This window comes from Drosophila elegans, unplaced genomic scaffold (assembly GCF_018152505.1).
Source record: "Drosophila elegans isolate 14027-0461.03 unplaced genomic scaffold, ASM1815250v1 contig_814, whole genome shotgun sequence".
Lineage (NCBI taxonomy): Eukaryota > Metazoa > Arthropoda > Insecta > Diptera > Drosophilidae > Drosophila > Drosophila elegans.
In genome coordinates this window covers 8,363,003-8,388,374 of record NW_024546167.1, presented here as the reverse complement: position 1 = coordinate 8,388,374, position 25,372 = coordinate 8,363,003, and the positions used below count along the sequence as shown (strand labels likewise).

At 39.4% G+C, this 25,372-nt stretch overlaps 3 protein-coding genes and 2 long non-coding RNA genes across 5 annotated transcripts in view; 1 reads left to right on the top strand and 4 right to left on the bottom strand.

The window, feature by feature from the left end:
* LOC108138218 overlaps nucleotides 1–25,372 on the top strand; it is a 63,243-nt gene that overhangs the window by 913 nt on the left and 36,958 nt on the right. The window contains exon 2 of the mRNA XM_017260337.2: nucleotides 23,725–24,393. Coding sequence (XP_017115826.1) covers nucleotides 24,345–24,393 — 49 coding nt within the window. The 5' untranslated portion in view covers nucleotides 23,725–24,344. The remainder of the gene's footprint in view (nucleotides 1–23,724; nucleotides 24,394–25,372) is intronic.
* LOC108138219 lies at nucleotides 486–1,330 on the bottom strand. Its single transcript, XR_001774095.2, has 4 exons — nucleotides 1,179–1,330; nucleotides 1,059–1,120; nucleotides 863–993; nucleotides 486–799 (listed from the first exon to the last, which is right to left on the bottom strand). It is a non-coding gene; the product is annotated as an uncharacterized LOC108138219 (long non-coding RNA).
* LOC108138215 lies at nucleotides 2,117–3,871 on the bottom strand. The gene is made up of 5 exons (XM_017260335.2): nucleotides 3,751–3,871; nucleotides 3,594–3,698; nucleotides 3,139–3,537; nucleotides 2,635–2,966; nucleotides 2,117–2,567 (listed from the first exon to the last, which is right to left on the bottom strand). The coding sequence occupies exons 1-5, from the start codon at nucleotides 3,789–3,791 to the stop codon at nucleotides 2,326–2,328; spliced, it is 1,119 nt and encodes a 372-aa protein (XP_017115824.1). The 5' UTR covers nucleotides 3,792–3,871; the 3' UTR covers nucleotides 2,117–2,325.
* Nucleotides 4,057–4,625, bottom strand: LOC108138220. The gene is made up of 2 exons (XR_001774096.2): nucleotides 4,381–4,625; nucleotides 4,057–4,254 (listed from the first exon to the last, which is right to left on the bottom strand). It is a non-coding gene; the product is annotated as an uncharacterized LOC108138220 (long non-coding RNA).
* On the bottom strand, nucleotides 20,301–21,995 carry LOC108138217. The gene is made up of 3 exons (XM_017260336.1): nucleotides 21,362–21,995; nucleotides 20,699–20,994; nucleotides 20,301–20,640 (listed from the first exon to the last, which is right to left on the bottom strand). Exons 1-3 carry the CDS (start codon nucleotides 21,904–21,906, stop codon nucleotides 20,435–20,437), a joined length of 1,047 nt encoding a protein of 348 aa, XP_017115825.1. The 5' UTR covers nucleotides 21,907–21,995; the 3' UTR covers nucleotides 20,301–20,434.

The following is a 25,372-nucleotide window of genomic DNA, read 5'->3' as shown; positions in this document are numbered from 1 at the left end:
AACCTTTTCAGCAACTTTTTGCGACCCCTGCTGATTTATCTAAATACGTTAGGGGCCCGACTCTGTAACACCTCCCACCCATATTTTGTTTTCCAGCTTCATAGCTATGTTCTTGGTCGATTCGAGAGGGGTTGGGGCCTTGTTCAGTGGTCGCCTGTCGTCCAGTTGGCGTCACATAAATTTATATATATTTTCCACCAGCTTCCCGCCTCGGGGGCTGACAGTGACTTAATGAGCTGCGGAAGTTAATGTGCAACTTGGCTCAGACTTGTTTCCATTTTTGTTGGCAAATTTATTTGCATATTTGGGTTAATTCCGCTTCTACGTATTTTTTATTCTGCTGCCCATGATTAGCATTATCGCTTTTGCTGTTTTCTTGACCTACTTTTTCCCTAATTAAATTATATTTTTAGAGTTTTGAACATAAATTTTCTGTATTTAAAATTCTTAAGCCTTCAATTACTCCGAAGTATAAAAAACGATTATTTAAGTGTATAAGTGTACATTTATTATAGCATCAAACATTTTTGTATTACATATTACTTCAGTGAGATCCAACTCCAAGAATCCAGTATTCAAGTGTACATTTATTATAGCATCAAACATTTAGGTATTAGTCCAGTGAGATCCAACTCCAAGAATCCAGTAACTTAAATGAGCCATTTTTCGTGTTACAGTTTTTGATCAATGGACTACAGGAGAGAGAGGGGACCTTGCACCAGGTTACTCAGAGGTGTACGAAGATTATTATTATTATTATTATTATTATTCCAGAGTGAAGAGCAAAAATCATTTAAGCCTAGGGTGGATTGAAACGTAGATTTAGGATCTTTTGCATAGAAGGTCAAATAAATATTCTTACCAAGATGCCACCTTCCCCGTGTATATATGTTTGTGTTGTATTTATCTGGTCAACTCGTTCAGTTTGGGTATAATTCTTGCATCAGGTTACTCAGTAGTGTAAGCAGATTAGTTTCAGAGTGAACCGCTTTTCTAAGAAAAAAAAAGAAGATTTAGGATCTTTTGCATAGAAGGTCAGATTAATATATGATACTTACCGAGATGCCAACTTCTCGGAAGCAATTTAGTGTATAATCTGATGTTGTAGTTATCTGGTCAACTGGTCAAAATAGAAGACTCAGGATCATTAACAAAGAAGGTCAAATGAAAATACTTACCGTGTATAAGGAAGTTTATGGTGTTTTGTTTTTATGCTTAAACTATAATTCACTTTATTCTTAAGCCTAGCCGGAAAATTTAAATTTTTTTAGTAAACCGAAAAATTACTGAGAATTTGGAGCTTATGTCCGGAGGTGATTCCTGTTTGGGCTCCAGAAATAAACTGAATAATATTGGCCGCATTCCCAGTCAGGTAGAAAATCGATTGACAGGAAAAAGCCAGTGCCTACTTGTTTCATTTATTTGAAACAAGTTGAGCCTGGCTGTTGTTCTCCATTCCCAACAGACCTTCTGGAAATCGAGAAAACGGAATGTATCCGAGAGCTGTTGACTTTTGTGGCCACACAATGGCCAACCCACAAGTTTGCCATATGAGGAAAGAGAGAAATGTGTAAATACATATAATCAATAGCAAAGAATTTTTTTTTGCAAACACGTTCGTTGCTTCTAAGCCAATTTTCTTTTATTTCTACCGTATTTTTTCCTGCAGCTGCCTTTCATCTTATTGCGCTGGCATAGGAGGTGGGAAAAAACTCTTTAATGGAAGCCAGCGACACAATCGAATGTCTGGCAAATCTTTTGGGAAACTTATTCTGCACAACTCTGTGTAGCCCAAAAGTCTTGGCCCCCTGCTCGATCCCCATTTGTATGCTCAAGTTCATTAGCGTCAGTTGGCAAATATTTACCAGAGTTGGCAATTTGTGCTTCGCTTTTTGCGAGGGCCTTTCTTTTTTGGCTGCAAGCAGCAAACATCATTAAATTTAATTTGCTGCCAATATTGAACTTACTTATTCGTGTGTGTGCGGAATAAATAAAAATAGAAACAAAGTTAAGCAGACGAAGAAAGAGCCATGAAACGTCTGGCTTACAAAGCTCAAGATAGAAGGAGAAAGTTAAAATATTACGTTCAAAACTAAAAAGATTTCAATTTTTTAAAAACTTTTCCAAAAATTCTTTTTTATTCAAAAATGTTGAATTACACAATTTTAAATTAACATATGAATTATTTACAAATTCCACCATCAGTCAGATAGACTCAGATGCGAATGATCTTGAGTAAAAGTCATTAAATAAACCGCCCATTGATGTGATTTGCCATAAACATTTTTTAGAACTAAAAATATATACAAATCTAAGAATAACTCGTTAAAGATTTTCAAGATAGGATAAGTCCTCGGTTGTGGGACAAACACAGGGTTCTAGTTTGCCAAAAAGAGATTCCAGGGTGATTTTTGCATTGTGCAGCACTGCATCCGGTTCATTTTTCTTGAATATGGCGCTGGGCAGAATTGGTTCCCCATCTGGATGGTGCCAGTTTTTCATTTCAAGAATAATGCGCTTGATGAAACTTTTTTTATTATTGCTTCGCTCCTTTAACAGCTTAAGTCCTGGACATTTAGAAAGATAAAAGAAGCTATAAGTCCGTGTACAAATTTAAAAAAAAATGTAACTTACGAAGTTCTTCCGCCGCGGAGGCTGCAATCTTGTCAAGCTTAACCGTTACTGCCATATCCATCTTTCGATGACCGGCCAGGAACGTCTGAACCAATTCGAAGTGTTCGGGTTCCGTTGCGTTTAAATGCACAACGGAATATTTCCGATTCACGCACATGCCCTTGTCATTGAAGCCGGAGTATGGTACATCGGTAAAATCGACACAGCGTCCAAACACTTTTCGCCCCTGGGCCACCGTTGACAAGGACTTGTTCATTATGTAGCAGGCCTGAGCGTTAAAGTAGCGAAAGCCGAACGTTGCCATCAGTTGTTCAAATGATTTAAGACACATGCTAAAAAGGGCGATATAAGAACCACATATAAACAAGTGTTTAATTTAAAGATTTAATTGTTAAAATGACTTTGTAAATATTAAAATAAAAATGTTTGAGTTTAGAGATTCCATGATAAAACTTGATTATTAAACTTTAATATAAGGTTTTTTTTGTAATATCGAACACTTACCCCGATTCTTTTATTGTGTAAACTCCTGGCATTTGATCAGAGTGCTTCATAAGGTACAAATACTTGACCAGAGTGTGGACGAGGTCCTTTGCCAGAGTGTTTTGTAGGGTCTTGAGCATGGTGAGATCGTAGACGTGTTTTCGCGACCACCAGCCGCGATAAAGGGACTGGATTAGGGTGGCAGACCTGTCATAGTGGGCCAAAATAGTCGATTGCAGGACCTTTTCGGCCACACTGTTCAGATTTCTCTGGGCCTGGAAACGTCGCCACCATCTCTGTATGACAATCGCCCACTCCTGGGCTTTTCTGAGATGATGGCGCACCAGCCAGCCGCGTACGAAACACTGAATTGTGCGAGCTGCCTTGAACTGTCTGTAGTCCAAAATCTCACTCTGCGTGCTATCAAAATTTGACCTTTTTGAGTTTTCGTCAAATATCTCGACCTTTTGACTTACCGCGTTAAGCTTGTGGTTAGGCTGAATCGACTCTTTTGTTCAGTGCCTTCTTCCAGGTCGTCGAATTGATCATCTTCAGGAACCATCGACAAATTACTAGACCCCCTTAACCAAAGCAATTGTTACTATTTCTGATCGGTACGAAATGTCATCTTACCTTGAGATAATGTAAGACGAATCAATGGTTTGCTTTGGCATTGTAAACTCTATTACTTGTTTTTTCAGAGACAAGCTGTGTAAGGTTCGACTGTCTAAATGTTACTAAGAAATAGTGCCAGCTCCCAAAATATATATTGAAAAATTTAAAGTCAAGGCTATGATGATCGAATCAAGATTTAATTAAAAAGTGAATTTTATTTGCAAATTGGTTGCAAAGGTTGCACTACTAAAAAATTTATTTCAAACCTAGGATAATCTGCGATATCAGAAATGTTAAAATAAATGTTTTTTAACTTCATAATACTTTTAGTATTTATTACTTTTATTTTGAATAAAAGTATAAGTGTACATATATATTATTTTTAAACATTGGTATTTTATTATTCCAGTGAGATATTCCCAGTCAAGGATTGATATGTATTCATTAAACTTCTCAAGTAACTGCCAGTACTGTGCCATCAGAGAAAACCGTCTTAGATTATTGTAAGCCAGGAATTATGGACTGCAGGAGAGAAAAAATTATCAGCTTACTCATGCAGTCGTATCATGTTTGGTGTAGACTCTTTAGGTTCTGGTTCATTAATCCTATTATGATCTTTAAAGTTGGAGGATTAAAAGAAGTACTAACCAATCCAGACTGTGTTGAGTGAAATACGTCCAGGCCACCAAGCGCTGACTGTGTCGTTGTCTAGGTCAATAAACGCTAACTTTGTCGTTGTTCTGTGTTGGTTATATGCTTATATAATTCACTTTATTCTTAAAACTAGCCGGAAAAATTAAATTTTTTTAGTAAACCGAAAAATTACTGAGAATATGGAGCTTAAGTCCAGAGGTGATTCCTGCTTGGGCTCCAGAAATAAACTGAATAATATTGGCCGCCTTCACCGTCAGGTAGGAAATAGATTGACAGCAAAAAACCTCTGCCTACTTGTTTATTTTTATATCTCCATAATCACCGGCAAAAATATCTGATTCCGTGCTTAGGGAACAGATTTGTACCAGTTTTAGATAGTAAAACTATTGACGGCATGTAGTGACGATAAATTATTAGTAATATTTTTTATTTATTAAATATTTGTGTCCAATGTTGATTTCATGTTATTTTTTTAATTGTTTACCCACAGGATATTTAATTGGGCGGATTAAAGCATTGTCAGGTGCAAGCTAAAACATGTCTCTTGTTTCTCCGCCTGTTTTCTCCTCCGTCGCCTTCAGCAAAGTATTGTGTTGTGAATTTAATTCATTTTTAATGCCAAGCCGACTTTCTCGATATTCTCTTGAAAGCGCAACTTTGCCACTCCATGCAATCATTTGCCAATGCACTCGAGAGGGGTGAAGGCATTGGGTTGTGCCGAAAAAGGCGGAAATCAAAAGTTAAAATAAACTTCGTTGTCCTTGCCGTTGTTGCGTTGTCGTTGTCGTTGTAGTTGTCCTTTTTTGGGGAGCTCCTTATAAAGTTCCAGGATATCCGGTTGTTGTCTTCGGTGCTCATTTTTCGTCCTGTTGCGACGGTCCCCTCTCCCCTTTCCCACCCTCGCGCACTCCCTGTTCCCCTTTGGTTCAGCTCCTTGTCTCGTTTAATGTTTCATTTATTTGTTTTCTCGTGCCGAGGCACGAAAAAGGACTCAAGGAGTGGAGTACAGTGGAGTGGAGTGGAGCCGGGACTACTGGGAATTGCATTGTACTTGGGTCCGCCGTTTTCACTATTTGACGCTTGTTTACTCATTTCCGGTTGCCGCTTGCATTGTGTTTCGTCCGGAGGACATTGCCTCGCCTTGTGGGTCCTCTGTCGTCGGCAAAGACTGCAATACTTTGTAGCCTCCATTACGAAAATGACTTAACGTTGGCTCGGCAGCCAGGAAGTCCTTTCATATTTAACAAAGCTCCCAGCGATACCCGCGAAATGAAAGTTATGCTGTTGGTAGCTAAGAAAAATCGACAGAAAGAAATATTTATTGGATTTGTAGACCATATTTGCATAGTTTGATTGCTTTGAATATGTATCTTAACGGAAATATCAATTTTAATTGGATTATAAACGTAAACAGTTGATATTGAAATTCCAATGTCAAGAAAACAAATCTAAGTCATAGCCCTACTTTTAAATTTGGAAGCTGTATGGTTAATTTGAAAAATGTGAAATGAGTAAACTAAAAATTCATTTAAATAATAATTAAACTTTTTCGTATAAGATGCCAGTAAATATGTGCATTTTTCACACAAATTTCTTGAGTTAACCATTAGGCTTAAAAGTGCCACAATCTCCTGGTCTGTTTTAGTTTATTACGCCAAATCTGGGGCCAATTAAATTGTTCGCTTTAAATTGAATTGAATAGGAAATAATTCCAATCCAAATCCGCCCACTATAAAACTGAAGGCTAAACTTTAGACCGCCCATTCGCTTGCGGCGCACAAATAAAAACTTTGTCGATGCGGTTTGCGCTTCTAATTTGCCCCAAGGCAATCAATCAATATTCATCAAAATGCTATTTAATTTGAATGCAACCGCCTTGCGACTTGACGCCGTCACGTCCTCGTCCTTCGTCCTGCGTCCTTCGTCCTCTCACGTCCTTTGGCGCTTTGCCATCACATCAGACAAGGAGGCACGCAACTTTCATTACCCGCCGAACTTGGCGACAACGCGAACTTTGAAGTGTGGCACGACGACGTTGAGAAGAAGCCTGTGCAAAAGCAGGAGTATCTTGGCTGAAGTGCCTCAGCAAACTAACGAACGTTTCAGCTCAAATTTCAATTTATCAGGCTGCTCAAGTTCCATCTTTGTCATCTGCGCCCGGGCACTTTGCAAATTCTTTGACTGCTCCAAGAACTGTAGGCCCGGTATGCTAATTGTGGCTGTCGAAAACTGCAACCGGCTCTTCATTGAACCAAATTCCCCGACGCATTTCAATTGGCATAGCAGAAGACTCTTCGTTAACCTGATTTCGCAGAACAAACAGGGCTGGAGGTGAGTGTAGAGGTAAATATTTCTCAAACTGCATTTGTATGGCCCACACACATATAACGAGGAAATAAAACATCAACTGCAAGCCCTTTTTCTGGTAGCATACTTTATTGGTTCACTGATGAGCTAAAAGAAAAAAGGGTCAGACGGGTTCTGACTCCCAAATTGGCAGCTGTAAATTTGAAGTTGCCCCAGACAAGCCAAATAGGTAGGATTACGTGTTTTGAGCTGAGGCAAGTATTAAGTTAGAGAACTGAGGGTGGAAGTAAGGTTAAAAAAAATTCAATAAAATTTAAGGTAAGATAAGTACGGAAGGAACCTTGTAGAAATTAAGCATCTTCAAATAATGTTTCGGACAGATCTTAAATCTTAAGAAACTTTTACTTTTAGACCATTACTACCGAATAAAATTGAAAGTCTAGCAACCTAAAAACCATTTTAAATATATACAAAATGGAAAAGCTTATATTTGTTCCCTAGTCCCAGCACCAAGTTTGCATTTCCGACGTTTATAAATATTACATCTTAACGTAAGATTCTTTAAGTGACAAATTAAGGCCGAATATTTTAATAAAATGCGTTTGGCATTATACGTGCTCACAGACCAATATAAGTTTTATTGGCTGCACAGACGTACTTGCAACACTCGCCTTGACTGGGGGTAAAAAAATAATTTAAAAGACCACAAAAAGCATGTCCTTGTGTGGAAAGTTAAGACCACTTAATGCACGCCAAAAGCAGTTTACATGCATATGTATTACATTGCTTGCTAGCTGTATATAGTATGGTATAGTACAGCGGCTCATAAATACCCTCGCACATAGAGCCACTTATGCACACACACACCAGGACAAAAACAAGGACAACGACACATGTTTTGGGTTTTTGGCCTCTGAGCCTGCTTGAAGGCATCATTCCGAATCCCTGCTTGTGTATGCGGTGTTAATAATGCCTTTGATGTGTGTTAAAGACAGCTTCAGACGACAACAAGCCAAGTACATGGCCAAGCGAAGCCAGTTTCGTGTCCATTGTTGTTCTTCTCGATCTGACTGCTGCAGATGCTGCTGAAGTCTGCAAAAATTTTTGGCAAATGTAAACGGAATTTGTAAGCAAACCGGAGGAAGGGAAGACTTTGCCAAAACTCGGGCTAAGTGCACTAGATGGTGGCTTTATACATTAATTTCTACTTGCCTTTGGATTAACAATTTTAGTAATTTAGGTCACAGCTTTCTTTACTAAGGAGCCAGGAAAATCTTACCAATATGGTTATTTTTGTGGACGTAAAAACGGCATCCATGATAGTTTAGCTTATAATATTTGTGACCGAATACAATGTGCAGATGTGTGAAATATTTAGAAGTATTCAAAACTTTTAAACTAATAAGATGTAATGTTTGAAAAAGGATCTGTATATGTTATATAAACTAGATTATAGTATAACAGATAAATAACTTTAAAATGCAGAAAACCTGTTCACCCAGAGATCTTTCTATTTTCGGTTGCTTTTTTAAAGAGACACCCAATCGCATAAAATAATTGACAATCAGGCAAAAAGCTTTATAATTCCTGAACGTTTTAAGGCCCAGCGACCATGGTAAAGTCATTAAATATTATATAGACCTCCAACTATTCGCACATAAATAAAACCGTATTTGCGCATTACGTATACGCGGCGTTGACCAATTCTTTTATGACCAGTCTTTCTCAGTCTCAGTTGGTCAGGTGGGCAGTTGGCTTTTTGGTCCGTCGCCACTTTGCCTCCAACACTAAGCCGAAAAGGAAAAGTAAGTCTATTAACGGCAATGACAAAGCACGCGAAAAGCTAATAGAGAGACAGTCCTCGAGGAAGGAAAATAAGCCGCCAGGGCGGTGGCTAAGTAGTTTGGCAAGTCTATAAAAATGTATTAACTGCCGTCGAGAAGGGGAGGCGAAAATAAAGTCATAAAGCGAAGTGGTAAGTGCGGGAAGTGCGGGGTGGTGAGGTGTGGCCCACCGACTTGCAGACACAATGGCCGTAATATGATAATCATTGCGTAGGCCCACACACTCGCACTTAGGGGCGTGTGAAAAGTGGGTAAATGATGCAAAACAGACGGGAACCTCCGCCTAGGCCAACAGCAAATCCATTAAACCCTTATGATGCATGAGTACAAATAAACTGAGTGAAAGCCGACAGACAATGGAGATACCATGGGGAGCAGGGAAGGTCGCAAAAAAAAAAAATACAAAAATAAACAAAAAGAAAAACAAGAAAAAACGTTGGAGAACAAAAACATCTGGGTGCAAAAAAAAGAGAGCGTGTCAAAACATATGCGAAAAAAAGAGCAGTAACCTCAAACCGAAGCGGTTACGGCTGGGAGAAAGCGGGAGAAAGGTTCTCGGGGAAAAACAGCCCGCAAAGTGAGCAAACACTTGAGTCAAGTGGTTAGCTGGTTAAAGCGCTCCAGCCACCAACGAAAGTGGATGTGAGTGGGTGACAGTGCGAATGTGAGCGAGGCTGGGCGAAAGTTCACTCAAGTGCAATGCCAAATAGGCCCAGAGGTTCTTCGTTCTTGGCAGAAATTATAAACAGATGTTGGAAAGCAGATTAGGTGGATCACGACAGCACAAGTGGGTAAGTGGGCCAAGTGGCTCGCGACTGGGCCAAGTCGATGAGCACATAAGACATTTTATTTGCGAGCTAGATACACATTTCGACCAAGATGAAAAGACATATTCGAGCCATAATATTTTCACAAAATACCTACCATCCGAAGTGAAAGGAGTGCACATATTTTTCGGAGCCAAGAACACTACACAACAAAACAGAAATAAATCAAAATTGTTTTATTTAGGTCACCTTAAATATATTAAGAAACTAGACTAAAGGAGACAATGATGTACTGTTCTATCATATTATTTAAACTCATCACATTTATACCATAGCACAGCTTATCCTTAAGTTTTGTTTTTAAAGCCCACTATAAAGAGCTTGGCTTATATTTGCTAGATTGCCTAATGAGAAAAACCAAACTGCCTGACAAGACAAATAAGAAACCACAATTTCAGTTTTGCGTTAAAATTGAACGTAATTCAATAATTTCATACTTTGTTCGGTGTCGTTTGACACGAAATGATTATGTTAAATTAAAATTAATTAACTAAAACATTAAATAGCAAAATGTGAAACTACTATCGGTTTGAGGTCAAAGAATTCGGACAAACAATGCTGTCACAATTGATAAATTATTTACGGTGGAGCAAACATAAACGTCACTTAGTTAACACGAATTAGCTTTTATTTTTTTTTATTTTTTATTAAATATATTCCAAAATGTTCTGAGTGAAATTTTGTGGGCCAAACACTTTTATTTAGTTAAGTAAATAAATAGTTTGGTAAGGTTGATTTTGTATTTTTTTTTATAAATTCGCCTCAATAGTCGTCTGCAGTCAAATCTCCCCACCTTGTTTTCTTATCATCACACAATAACGCCCACCACAAACTCTTCATTGTCAGGGTTTTGGGAACTGATTTTCCTTGCAGGCTTATCTCATATTTAAGCCAGCAGGTTTAGAATTTCAATATGAAACCGACAAAAAAAAATAAAAACAAATATAGCAGGGCGTTACAGCGGTCCAGATTTCAATACCTAAGTGCATTTTTTGGCATTTTCTACACTGCCAGACCTGAAAGAGACACTGTTCGTATAACAACAATACAATGTCTTACACTTCCGCTTTCCTGTGCTCATGTGCAGCGGCAACAAACTGGTTTGTGCATAAACATAACGTATACGCGAGGAGGGTTGGAAAAAACAGGAAAAGCAGCAGAGAGTTAAAAAGAGATACTTGCATTTGAGTCCTGAGCAGGGCTTCTAACTAACACAGGCAAGTTTTTTTACGTTCGAAAAAAATACCAACAAACACCTAAGAATGTACGTGGCTGGCGAAGAAAGTTTAAATCAACTTGTGGGAATTTAGACAATTTTATAAACATGCATACGACTCCGAGGACTGTGGCAAGATAAATCCGCGTACATATAGACGTACGACCAAAGTCGAAGAAATTTTACCAAGGGAACAAATACTTATGTGCACTGAAAGTTAAAAATTTGGCGTTTTATTGATTATAAAATTGGATAAGGAAAAATTACTCTGCCAAATCATTTAATACAAAACAAAAATAAAATAACAATTGAGACAATGAATAATTTACTTATTTTGATTCAAACAAAGTTTATTTTTCCAATTTTATAGAGTATTATTTCCTGGACAAATTTTTTCAGTGCTCCCACATGCACAGGATACATTGCATATAGTACAAATTTAAAAGTAAACCAAGCCGCATCTCATAGCGCTATCTGCGGATGCTTTTCCCGGCTTGCCCGCTTTTCCTTGGCCAACCCACAGACACATCTTCTTATTGTTGTACGCTGGTGCTTATGCAAATTCTCGCCCTGTGTGTTGGGACAGCGCCAAAAGGGAGATACGTGCTTTATATATATTCATGAATGTATGAATATCTTGCCTGTATAAACAGAGTAACTGAATAATAATAACAACAGCCGCCGCCATCGGGCGGCGAGCCACGACAACTTGAGGAAAATGTCGCAAGCGGAAAAACTTTTCCCCATCAGGTAGAAAAAAAAATGTGAAAAAATAAATACAACATTCCGTGGTTTTACCTTTAAAGTTTAAGCACTTTAAATTAGGTCGAGGTTGAGGACTGTCTCCCTACCAAAATAAATCATTGTGAATGGGCATTATATTCTAAGCTCGTACGGGCGATGCGTGAAGTTGGTGAAACCAGAAATTCGTGCAGGATATGTGATCTAGGGAAAAATGGGCGTAACGCTACCGTTAAAAAATAATTACTTAAGAAGTCGGCTACATTACTTTTTAATTATTAATAAAACTTTGATGATAGTAGAACGGTTAACTTTTAATAGGTTTCTTTACTTTCGAAACTCTTTATGTAAGGCCATACTGCAAATTGTTGTCAATCTGTCAATGAGAGCGGCTAAGAAAGAAACTCAAAATAGCAGCAAAACACCCAACATATTGTGCTTTTAATTTTCTAACTCGCTTGCCACCAGCCAACAGGTCAGTCATCCGTTGGCGATATCCTTGCGAAAACCCCAACCGCCCAACACCCGCACATTTGCCATTCGGTTGCACATTGGAGCGTGAAACTTGTGCGCTTGTCACAAAAATGCAGCCCGTCAGCTTTCGTTTCGTTCCTTGCGGTTGACTTTACAATAACAACTGGTGATCCAGCTGGAAAATGGAGGTGGGTGGCGAAAATGTCGCCAAATAAATTACCAAATAGAGCAAAACCAAGTTGAACGCATCGAGTTGCCAGGCAACAAACCGATTGCATTTCACTCTTTTTCGCTCCTTCCACTCGACCTCCTGCCCCACCCGCCACTCATTCTCTTGGCATTAGCATTTTGACGTTGGACCACCCACTTTTGGTCCATTGTCTGAGTTTTTTTGTTATTTCACTGCGCGTGCTGTTGCCACTTGTCTCATTTCGAGCGCTGTCAAGCTGCAGGAAAGTAAGTGCACAGCGCCATCTTGTGGCCAGCAGTCGAGGTAGCCCCCGCCCATTTCCGTCCACTTCCTCGCACTTCCGCTTCCTCCGGGGCGACTGCACTGCTGAGTGGATTCCACAAGTCCGCACTTGGATATTGCTCTATTTTTCCATTCCGAAAGTGATTGCTTGTTGCTCTCTTTGTTCTCTCCGGTGAGTTGCTTTTGTTTTCTAATTAATTATGCAGCACTGTGGTAGTGTTGGAAAAGCAAATGAAATCAAAATGCTATCTTATTAATTCAAGTTAAGTTTGAAACATTGGAGAAACTGCCGATTGTGCTACATTGTGCTGTAAAACAAATACCTATTATAATAAATACAAATCATTTCTTTTAATGGTTTAATAGTTATAAAGCTATAAGTTATAAAAATATTCCTTGTTAGTTAAAAAAAATATATATAATTTCGTTATGTTTTAAAATTATGAAATTTTTAAAAATATTTGTGTAAAAAACTTCAAAAGAAAATTGCTAAAAGCTTGAAAAAAAGATATGTTTCGGACACTTCAATCCTAAGCAATGTTTTTTAAGACATTAAAAAAAGATCCCTTAACCGTCACTTTAATAAAATTATTAATTAAATTCAAATAATATTTAGATATGAAAAGTCTTAAGAAATATTAAGGATAAGCTTGCTTGCACATTGGGCCCACTGTATCCCTTAAGTTGCCTGATCCTAGACAGGACTTTTTGTCACTTCCGCTTTGTTTTTGTTTGTCTTCTGCTGTTTTCATAGTTCATTAGTGCGCTGGCCCCTCTCCAAAGCCCCTATTTTTTCCTTTCTTTGACCAGGACACTCTTCTTCTCTCGCTGCTTTTCCGTGTCGGGATTTTCCGTAACATTTAACAGCTGCTGTCAGACATTAGAAAAATATTTGCACTTTGTTTTCATTTTATAATTTCTTTTGCGACGTCTGGCAGGCTCTTAACTTGACAGCGTTGCAGTTTCGTTCTGCCCCTTCCACCTTTTTTCCTACGTTTTTTTCTAGCAACAAGCGGCTGGCATTGATTTTCCTCGAAAGCATCTACTTAAAGCCAGGATGGCTAATGACTTTAAAGTGTATAAAGATAAGCAGCAGGATGCAGGAGCCACTTTCATGCCGGGCACATGCAGCGGGTACATGGAGCAAAGGGAGCACAGGGAACACAAGGAGCCCAACGAGCCAGTGAGCGACGATGACGACGACAACTGAAATTTGTTTTGCCCCCGTACCGAGCAGCTGGGGGTCCCGACTTGAGGTCCCCGTCCGTGTAGCCCGCCGCCTTCTTCTGCCGGCTGCTTGGGTAAAATGAACGACAGCTAATAATGCGCACAACGAGCAGTCAGAACTAAGGAGCAGGACCAAGGAGCAGGAGGGGCAACGGCAGCAGGAAAACCAGGAGTCGAGCCAGCCACTTGGGCTCCTATACACTGCACTTCGCAGTGGAACTTAGAGCATTGAGCCTTCTGTGCTTGGTTAGTTATTTGTCTGCAAGCTGATCCTTTACTTGGATTTATTTTTAATCCATGTTAGCTATTGTAAGAAGCATACATGTTTTTATAAGTTATAGAATTGGTAGGTAAATAAGAAAACATTTCCGTATAGTAATTGGCAATCCTAATACAAAAAAAGTTCACTTTAATTACAGAATAATTTACTACCAAAATACTTCTTAAAATTCATATTCGGGAAGAGTATAAAATGTTCGGCTTAAGTTTATTTTAACAATGTTTTTCTCCTTTAATTTCATATCCCCCTTTTTCGGTTAGTGGGCGTGGCAGCGACTTTAATTGGCACACATGACACAAAACGCGGGCGTGACACACTATTCGAGGAGAATGGGGCATCAGTGGGTTAAGGGAGTTAAGGGGCTCAAGGAGAAGGCTGGCGAGGACAAAGTTTCTCTCATATGCATAGACACATTTCGAGTGTCGGAACATCCTCCTCGAGAGGGGGCGTGGCGCCGGGTGGCGACTGAAAATGGCTCCCAAGTTGATCTTTTGGCTGGTAGGCAGCAAACGCGTCCTTATGCAAATGAGCCCGAATGTGGCTAAGACAACGGGCCGAGCTCAAGTGTTAAGGGTCGCGCAGCTTAATTTTAATTAGACGCATGACTTGTGATTTATTTGATTGTCGCCCCGGCAATAGTTGCCGAATGGTTGTGGGTCAGACCTTTATGCTAAGCCCTCCCCAGTTCCACAAAACTCTGGCCCAAAATAGTTTCCAAAGTTGCAATCAATAAATATAAAGTCTGAATTGAGCCAGGGGGATTTCGCGAATATTAGTTGAGAAAACTGAGCTTCAATAAATTGTGCAAAGAGCTTATTAATATTCCTAAGAAAATTATTAGAAGATGGAGGAGTATGATTTACAAAAAATATATTTTTATCCCTAATTAAGTAATCACAATAAAGAGAGATAAGCTGGAGCTAAATTTGTGTTACAAATATTAAAGATCTTTTAACTTATAACTTTTCTCTAATCAGAAAACTTTACTTTGTCTTAGGAAATTGCATGTCAATTAAATTATAAATAAATTTATTAAGGTAATATATTTGCATCTCTCGCCATTGTGCGAAAACATGTTTCAAATTTTAAATGAATGTCAATTTGGGAAACTTTTAAAGTTCAATATTTTTATTGCAGATTGTTCAGCAGAATAACTTGGATAGAATATCTGTCAGCTGAGTGGCGGCGGCTACTTTTCATTGTCCGCCAAGGTGTGCCCTTACGTCTGATTGCTTACGCAACTTTGGCCAGGTAACTTCGCAGGCAGGAGACTCAGTGGGGTTGGGCAGGATCACGTTGGCGGGCAGTGGAGGCCTGCGAGTCCTGTCCACTGAGTAGTCCTGCTAGTGGCGGCTCCACAAAACCTGTCACTTGCATTCCCACGCTGACAGTTGGCGTGCAGCTCTGCTGCCACTGACAGATGCATTTATTTATCTCCTCTTTGGTCGGGACACTGGGTCAGGGATGAACCCGCCTTTCAACTTTCTACTCCCGTTGGCGCCAACTGTAAGCTAAACATAGTTTTCATTAGCCCAGCGAGTAAATGAAAATTTGTATAGAAAAATATTTATCTCAACAAGTGGGAACTTTCAAAGCTAAATTATTACCGATGTAGCGCAGAGGAGGGCAGACTAGTTTTGCAAAAATATTTAATTATCCCCTTATTATAAGTTGAGTTCCCAATGCGTTACATGCCACTTTCGTTCCCCAATTTCCCTAATTAGTGTATATTTTCTCCTATGGTTGTAAAAATGAAATGTTTTGGTGTTTGCATAGGGAAAAATGTTTTCTTTGACTTTATTAACATGCACGTTTTATGTAACCTAACCAACAATAATTACACCGTCCAGAAAGTTCTAGCATTTCACTCAGTAATTACTATACCAAAGTACAATTCACAATTTAATTTATTTATTAAGATACCTAATATGTTGCAATAAACACATTTTGTTAAATACTCTAGAAAAAACTAAACTGGCCTACAGTATTGGCATTTATTTTATAATGTACATTAAAAATAATTTAAAGATTTAAATAAAGAAGTAAAATAGTCTTCGTCATGAAGAGGAATCAAATTATTTATATACTCTAAAGGTATAGGCATGCAAATAAATAAAAACTTATCAGAGGACTGCAATTCACTTTACTTTCCCCACATTTCCAAAGACCGGCTGGTGATGTTTTTATTCCAGATATTCCACTCCGACTGCCACTTTAGTTTGCCCAACAGAAGGAAATACAAATTTCTTCGTCTACAATGGAAATTATAAATAACGATTTATCATGAGCTGCAGTGGCTGTTGCATTTGCCAATTGCCCACCTGAATGCGTTCTCGAGTGCCTTCGCATCCTGGCTGGAAGGAATTGCCTTGGCCAAGGACAAAATCCATGAGCTGGTGGAAATAAATTGCCATTGGCAACGAGAGCTGGCTTCACCTTTTGTTGCTTGACTTTCCTGTATTTCTCTTATTTTGTGCCAGCCAGACATCAGTTCCATATGCTGAAGTAGATTTGTAAAATGTTTCTGGTCGAACTGAAAGCACTTTTTGGCTTCCCTTTAAGGAGCTGGAAAATAATATTTAAATTGCACTGCTCGCAAAAGTGGGTTTCGAAACGAACTCGGCACATTTGCCGCTAATCGCTTCCCCACAGACGCATTAACAATTTATCTTGCCTTATTTTATGCGAAAACGTTTCGCCAGCCCCCAGTCCGTGTAACCGCATCTTTCACCTTCTACCGCCGAAATCGAATCCCCGAAAAGAAAAACATTTGAATTGAAAATCGTGCCGAGCAGAGAAGGAAAATGCCAACGACATGCGCATAATTTCAGCACACACAGGCATCGCTTTCCACGGGGAAAAGCCAGTACGTGAAAGCTTGAATATGGCGAAGGGATTGGATGAGGCGTTTGGATCTGGATATTGTGTCTGCGCCTCGCCAGCCGAATGTGTGTGGCTTAGGTAGACCTTTGGGTCCTCCGATAAGAGAAATGTATATTTGGCGGCTTTGGGGGGAAAAAGTTTGATCTTCGCTTTGTTGTCCTGTGTGCAAAGGGAACACCAGTTTATAGAGGAAATGGAAAGGTGCACTCTCTTGCAAAAATACATTCAACATGCTTAAATGAACTAAAGCTCTATAATAAAGTTAAGCTATGGAATCAAATAAGATATTTTAATCAACAGTTCCACCTAATTAAGATGACTATTAATCCTACATATTATATAGCTGTTTCAGTTTTTTCTTCGTATAAGCGTTTTTGGCCCGATTTTCGAAAAGTCCCTTTTATCTATGGACATTTGCTATTCAATTTTTTCACAGCTGCCAGTTGCCACCGACTCGAGTACAGTTCATTCCAGTTTGGCCCCATCGAATCCAATAAATTCGTAAAATAAAATGTGCCAATAAATTGCTGTCTCCACTATCTGCAAGCTGCAAAACTGAAACTAAAGTTAAATTGAATTAAAATTCAGAGCGCTTAATGTGCCACAAACACACAGGACACTCGCACACACAGTCTTCACATGTCGCAGATTTTTCAATAAACTAAACAATTTACGAAAATTGAAGTTTATCTCAATTGTGCAGCTGTTGTTGACAATGCTCCCTACACTCGACGCTTTGTCGCCGAGGACTCAATTTGGCAATAAACTGGCACTCAGAGCTCAGGGCCGATTGCCCCGCCCCCGCCCCCCGCCTCCGCCACCACCATCAAAACCGATACTATATATAGTATGGTATGGTATGGTATGGAATGGAATGGTATATATGAAGCACGATCCGGGTCCTTGTGAAGTGGTGCACAAATGCGCTTAGTTGCTTTATTGGTCAAGCTGTTGTGCGTGGATAAAACCCTTTTAGTGCACAATTGCTATAAATTCGCCTGCCCTATTATGTATTGTGCGATGGGTGGGTGCGGGGGGTATATTTTGAGGTGGGGAAATGGGAACTTGGATACCCGGCCATTGTCATGTGGGGAATGTAGCAGCAGTCCAAGTCGATGATGTCGATTGACGGAAGAGCTTATTTTAATCTCATTTGACAGCCATGAGCGAAGGAACCCAAGCGAAGGAAATCGAGGGGGGAAAACTATTCGCAATTCTCCAGTCAACAGCTGTTGCGGGGCGGGTCATTTGATAAACGGACATTTCACCAGGGTCAAAGGGTTGGTCTGGGGACGGACTAATATAATTTGCCATGATTAAGTTTGAAATTTGCATGGACCGACCGACCGGCCTGACACATTTTGATGACCCAAGCATTTGGTGGCGCTCAGCAGTTTGGTGTTAGTTTATTGTCCAATCGGGTCGGCTGTGGGTTCATCACCATCTTGGTCACTTTCGCACATGGCCTCATTTTTTGCATAATTAAGACTGGGGTTAAGGAAATGGAGCGAGCGCTTCCGGGATGACCTCTAATTGGAATCCTTTTGTGCCTTCGCATAATGGTCTGTTGGGTAGAAAAATACGTAAATAAATGCAAATTGAAAGTCTTTAAAAAGGCCAAGTGGGTCTTTTAGAAACTATGTAATAGGATGTTGCTAAGTCATGAGAGGAATAATCATTAAAACATATCTTGTTTGATGACTTTCTAAGAGCTTTAATAACAAAGGCTTATAATTAGATCGTAAATACGACATTTACCATTTAGATAAACGGGAAAGTTTTACTAATTTCAATGATGTTCATGAACATTGTACGTTTATATAAATGGGAAAGTTTAACAAGCAACTTTAATGTACATAAAAAAGCGAAAAGAATAATTCAAAGATTAGATGTAATTTAAATTCAAAATAAGGGTATTTTAACATTTTAAGAGGTTGTTAAATATACAAGGTAATCTTTAATGTAACTAAAAAAGTGAGATGGATCATACAAAACCAAATATTCAATTGACAAACAAGCGAGAACTGACTATTTTATTGGAAAACCTGAAAATATTTATTTTAAAGAATACATTTATAAAACAAGTCATGGTGCCTATATATAACATGTACCTAATCCTGATATTCGATAAAAAATGCCTTTTGAAATGTGTTCTTTTGGGCGAGCCCTTGGGTTACGTTTTAGATGGCTACAAAAAGGGGGAGAAACTTCAGGAGAGTTGGTTTTTTCTCCTTGAATTGATGATCCAATCGAGAATCCCGTAAGCCTTCGATTTTTTCCCCCCAATGTGCAGCTTAATTGCATTCGTGTGTCCGATGAGAGCAGTGGGGAGTAGCCAAAGCCAGGCAAAACGGGTAAAATGGCAAATAAACAGAAGGCGAAGACGTGGAGAGCTGGCAAAATTCATTATGTCCCGGCGCCCCGACTTAGTGGTAAACGTATGTATGGCAGGAATCTTGGCCAGCTCCGTTCGAGCCAAGCCAATCCACTTCAGCACCTCGGGCTTGTGTTGCGGTTTGGCGCTTGTTAATTTTGCAGTGAAAATTGCTTTGGTATTTACAGTGCACTCGGCCAGAGGCGCATTACGGCACCGCCTCAAGGTCCTTGGGCAGAGTCCTGGTGCTACTGGTGCTCCTGGTGCTACAGCTGCTGCTCCTTGCCGATTCCCCTGATGTTTGCTTTATGCCACGAGTATTTGCCCCAGAACCACTTCGCCCTGCCATCGACAGCTGTTAAACATTTTCACGTGCAGTCTGCAACCGAAGCTTGATTGTATTTGCCCTCTCGTCCTGGCCAGTCAAAGTCATCCTGGCATATGCACGGACTAATCAAGACAGCCACTTAATGCCACAAAGTATGCTACTCGAAATTGTGTAACCCACTTATCTTTAAACTAATTTGTTTTCCAGCTTGAAGTCGAGTCGAGTCGCGTCCCCTGCGATTGCTCTCCATCTGACAGGACCTCCGCCAACAACCTTTGGCGGCTTGTTAAGCTGCTCGATGGTGGGGCATTTCATTGGCAACCACGACGCGACCATAAAACAATGCAGCATAAAAAGTGACCCCCTACTTTTACCGTCTCCATTGCACAACACGCAAAAGTACTCAAAGCGAATAAAACAAAAGTAACTATAATAAATGTTTGCAAATAAATTGCGAGCTGCTAAAAACGCACAGTCAGCCACAGCCACACAATGGAGACTCCGGAATTCGTTTTTCTCCACAATTTTTGTTGCCTTGACATTAAAAAAGTTTAAGCGCTCTGCTTTATTCGTCTTCAGTTGAGGGACAAAATCTGTTTTATGTCGAGGAATTTTTGACATTTTGTGACTGATGACAATGGGGAATGGAAATCTTCTGTCAGTTTCCCCGGGGCAGTTTGAATGGTCAAGAGAAGGTGCGGCAGATGTTTAAAATGTATCTGAAGGAGTCTTTTTATCTCTGCCTTGTACATAAGTATGTAAATCAGCCACAAATTATTGCCAGAGCCTCTCGGATTTCCAGGATCTTGGGAATTTTCCGTTTACGCCGAAAAACCAATAAAAAAAAGCCATCTCTTCAAATACTTAATTTGTCAAAAATTTTAAATCTGTGAAACAACTTTCACGGTTATGAAAACCTTATTGACAACCAAAAATACTTGTATAATTCAACAAAGGTTTATTATAAACTGAGTATCGCTTGGACTAATTAATAATTTATAGCAATCGAAAAAATGAAGATCGTATATGGAAATAGATTTTCTCATCACTGTTTGATGTCTTGTGCTGAGAAAACCTATTCGCACAAACTATCTATTGCGGTCTTGGGCTTGCAAAAACAATTAAAGTCTTCGGCGGCCGTTAGAAGATCGTCAAGAAAAACCTGAATCATTTTGGTGTCAAATCGTTTCACTTTCTTATGGGCCACAATTCTCCTAATAAAGTCCTTGCAAAAAAGGTTCCGCATATTCTCACGCAGGGCATTCATGCTCTTACGACGTCCTGCGGTTGGAGAGCGGATTTTAGTAAAAGTTGGACCCGAAGTTTTAGTTTCACTTACTCTTTGAATTGAGATCGTAGACCTTCTTCACATGCCTATCCCGTACGGACTTGTCGTACACCAAAATTGTTCGCTGCAATCGCGGGCCAATCTTCTTGGGCAAGGTGATGTCGGAATAGGGAATATTTTCTGAGTTGGGTCCGGGATACGGCGCCATGGAATAGGAGTGGGCCCCTTGGAACTCCTCCCGCCTGTCGTTGATAAAGGCTCGCTTCTTGGCAATGGCCGCTCGAACTCTGCCGTTGTGGAATCGGTAGTCAAAGGTGGCAGACAAGTCCTCGATCTTCGAAAGCAAACTGGCGGTGAAATTATAAGATTAAGGTCAATAAAAAATATTTCAAAATTGTTTAAGGGCTTTGCTGCCGAATTGCAAAGCATTTAAATAAAAAAGGGTTACCCTTCAAAATTTAAAAAATTTAAAAAGCGTTGTTTCACAGTTATCTGTGCAAAAAAACAAAATAAAATAGTTTCTTTTAAAATAAATTACAAGTTAAAATAAATTATAAGCATAAAACAATATAAAAGAGGAATATACATGTTATAGAAATTAATTTTATGATCCATCAATGCCTTTAATGTTGTCTTTTAAAAATATAAATATAATTAAATATCTTAGTCTTTGTTTGGTATTAAACAAAATGAAAAACTGAAACTAAGACTTACTCAGACTCTCGCAGAGCGTAGATTCCCGGCAGCAAGTGATCCTTGCGCATTGTGCAGAGCTTCCTGAAGAGCGCGCTCAACATGTCCTCAGCGTACTGCATGCGCAGGGACTTCATGCCCTCGAAGTCCTGGAAGTTCTGGCGCGTCATCCATCCGCGGAAGAGGGCCTGGATCTTGGTGGCCATGTCGTTGTGGTACTGCATGATCCGCATGTGCAGCAGGTTCTGGATGTGGGCGAACTGGAAACGACGGACATAGTAGCCACGCCACAACTTGCTAATAGTGGTGGCCGCCTGATTTTGGTAGTTGAGACGCCTTCGAGCCAAAAATCCCCTAACGTGGCGCTGAATGGTCCTGGCAGCCTTGAACTGTTTGTAGTCCAACACAACTGGCTGCAGGTGACAGAATGGTCCATGGCAGCGTTCGGAGGAGTCCTTCGACTTCTCCCCCTCCTCGCTCGAAATATCAGAATCTTCACAAAGTTGTTCACTGAAAAGGTCTGTAGCGGTGGACCCTACAATGTGCGAAGGACATCGTACGAACATAGTAATATTCCGTATTGTTTTTTTATTTTTATGTTTTTAGTGTGATGTAGTGTTGTGCTTTATGTGTAGTTCCTATGGTATTTGTGAGACCTTACTGAGTGTTTGACATTAATTACAAAATATTCCTTGGGTAAGACTTAAACAAATATTCAAAGATTAAGAAAATTAGCTAAAGGCAAAAGTAAAATGCTAAGAACCGACAAGTCATTTTCCTCATTTCTTTACCTTTTTGAATCTCTAATCCCTAGACCTAATCTCACTTAATTAATTAAAGTATTCATATTTTCATATAAAAAAAACAAATAAAATTCAATATCAGTTTTATTAAATAGTTTTGTATTTAATACTTATAACTAATAAATAAATTGGTACCTTGATATTTTCGTTTTTAAATTAAGAAATAAAATAGTCAAGCTTACCATTAACTTTATTATTTAGTTTTTCAAAGAAAATCCCTTATGAAGTCTTGACTACTTGACATTATTGCATTCAATTTAGTACCGAAATACACCAAAATATATGCGAAAACCTTTTGCCGTCGACAAAAGCATTCTGCCAACTTATCGCGAATAACACTGATTCAGTCAGAAATGTTGGGCTTACTTGACTCTGGTATTTGTGCACAATATCGCTTCCATTCTCGATGATGAGCATTAAGTTCTCCCTTCGCTCCGCCAGTTGGCACACATATCTCGACGTGGATGGGTATGGAAACCCCCTTGCCCGATTTCACCAGATCCAGGTCGCATTTCGCTTTTCCGCCGCAGAAGCCACCAAATATGGGACAGGAACACCACTCAGAGCCGCAGTCAAGCTGTCAGTCAGGCGGGAAAATGTGGCAGAGAGAGTCTCCTTTAAGGCGCATTTGCAGCTTAAAGGATTTACATTGAATACTGAATGCTGATACTTCATATCAGTTTAGTTTTCGTTACGTTCTCGCTCCCTCGAAAAAGAATGGAGAATGGCCCAGCGAAAATCTTCGATTTCCATAAGTGAATTTTCCCTATGCACACACAGGCATGTCAAGTAGGGAGTACGGCAACGGATACGGCTACGGCAACGGCAACCATCCGGGCGCCTTACACACATGTGCCGCACTGTCCCACTGGCAGTCGAAATGGTGTCATGTACGAAATGTGAAAATCGTGTTGTACAATTTCATGGCTTGGCTTTTGCCAATTTCCCATGTAAAGTCAGTCGGCTTTTGTGTGGCGCCAAAGTCTCTGCCCGCAGTCCTCTCAGTCCCTGCCACGCCCCCTTTTTGCGGTGGCAACAGCGCGTATTTGGTTTGCTAATGGGCAACTTTGGATTTTCAAATCAGTTGGAAAATGCACTGTGCGTGTGTTTTGTTTTTCCCAAACTCCAAAATCCGATGCAGCTTAAAGCGTCCGTCAATGATTTAGTAGGAGTCGCAGGATTCTCCGGAGTCGAAGGCAGTAAATCCTCGAGGGGATATTGAATTTGATGATGATTGGAGTTGTCAGGGGAGGAAAGTGCCACGAAAGCCAATACCATTTGATTAATTTAATTTGTCTTTCACAAAACTTTAGAAATTTGGAGAAAAAAAGAACAGAACTTACCCTAATTCAACAACACATAAGCTAAACATAAAGACTTTTCAATACTTTTATTAAAAATTAAACCAACATATGCAGGTGAGTTATTTACTATTTTAAATATTCAAAGCGAAGAAAAAATTAGAATAAAAATCAGTTAAATTGCAACAATCTGGTACACTAAGGCAATAATTAATTCAAAAATTCCTAAGCTTACAACTGGGTCTAATCCTTTTTCCCTCTCTGCTCATGCATTTTTCAGGTTGATTCGGAAGCCGACTGCCGTTCAATCATCGGCCAGCAACATTGTGGAGTTCCCCATGCAGGAAAAGCAGGGAGGGAATCGAAGTCATATAAAATACATAGAGCAAAGTGGAAAAATTGTGGAAAACAGGAAATGAATATGCAAAAAAGGCAGAAGGGATATGAAAAATGCAAATAGCCAAATCGAGTTCAATGAGAAATGCAGCTAACACGAACGTATTTACACAGTTTCCCATGCAAGGCATTCAGGAGGTTCGGCCAATGGCACACAGGTCCGAATACAAATGGGACTCACTGTGCAGATTGCTAATTGTGGCTGACTGGTAAACCGAAGAAAGCAGGAGCGCCGAATGAAAAATGCATTAAATGCAACCGCAAAATAGGGCAAAAAGTAAAACCAATCAAGCGACGAAACAGAGGAAATTGCACACTGAGCGCAAAGCAAAACAAAAGGATGACAAAACCAGTTAACGAATGTAAAAATTGATTTTTGCGGTCTGGATAGCGGATATTGCTCATATATGACCGTAAATCGCTTGCGAAGGCCAGGGCATTAAACATTAAACATTATTTGATTCATAAATAAACAAATATATTTGCGGGCAAAGGGAAATCAAAATGCGAAGACTCTTCATCATCACCGCTGTTTACATAGCCAGCCTACCAGGTGAGTTTGCTTAAAGCCCAAATCAAATATTGTCACGCCCTCATCAGCAATTTAAGGCCTCACCTTTTACTCTTTGACCGCATTCGAGCTTTAATTTAAATGTCCCAGCGCACACGGTTTGCCTGAATTATTAATCGAAAATTATGGCCTCGGGGAAAGTTGTTTTCAAATTGAACAGGCAATTTACCACCCACAGGCTGACTGCTCTACCCACATCATTTGCGGTTCAATTATGTTTGCGGTTGCCATTTGTGAAACCGTTTCAACTCCGGACGTGAGCTTCTTGTTTTTTTCGAACACCGTGACAAATCAAATTAAGTCCCGATCAGCAGGAGCCCAAAAATAAATGAATATGAAGCTTAAAAAAAAATAAAACATGTTTCTCAAAAAATATACTTATCTTACATATATGATAGCAAAATATTAAATACAAAGCTTCGATTTTTTTTAAATTGGGGAGCTATTTCAGTTAACAAAAAGACTGTGCCAACAATTGTTCGTAATCCCATGGTTTTCATTGAATAACAATCGTTTTACCATGTTTGAAATAAGCCATAGAAAGGTATTTAAATTAAATTCTATAGTTTGCAGCAGTTTTTGTTCAGAATAATATAGATCTGGAATTAAAACTACATTGAATGACATTTGACGGGTGTTTTGTCTTCTGCCAACTAAAACCAGATAATTTTCTTTGGTAGATTGACTTTCAATATGCAATACCCGGCTTTTTATTAAAATTTTGGCTGCATTTTAAATTAATATTTGTGCCTATATAAGTCATGACGTTAGGGACAACTGTTTGTTTGTCACTCTTCACGTTCCCCTTCAAATGCAATGTGATTCGGATTTCATTTCAGTTTTCCGGCTTTTCTCCGGATTTTTTTCCATTCATCTCCATCTCCGTCAGACACTACGGGCAAAATAGCTGCTGCAATGAGTTGTCGCTTTGTCTGCATTTCCGGCAGCTTTAATTTCGTTT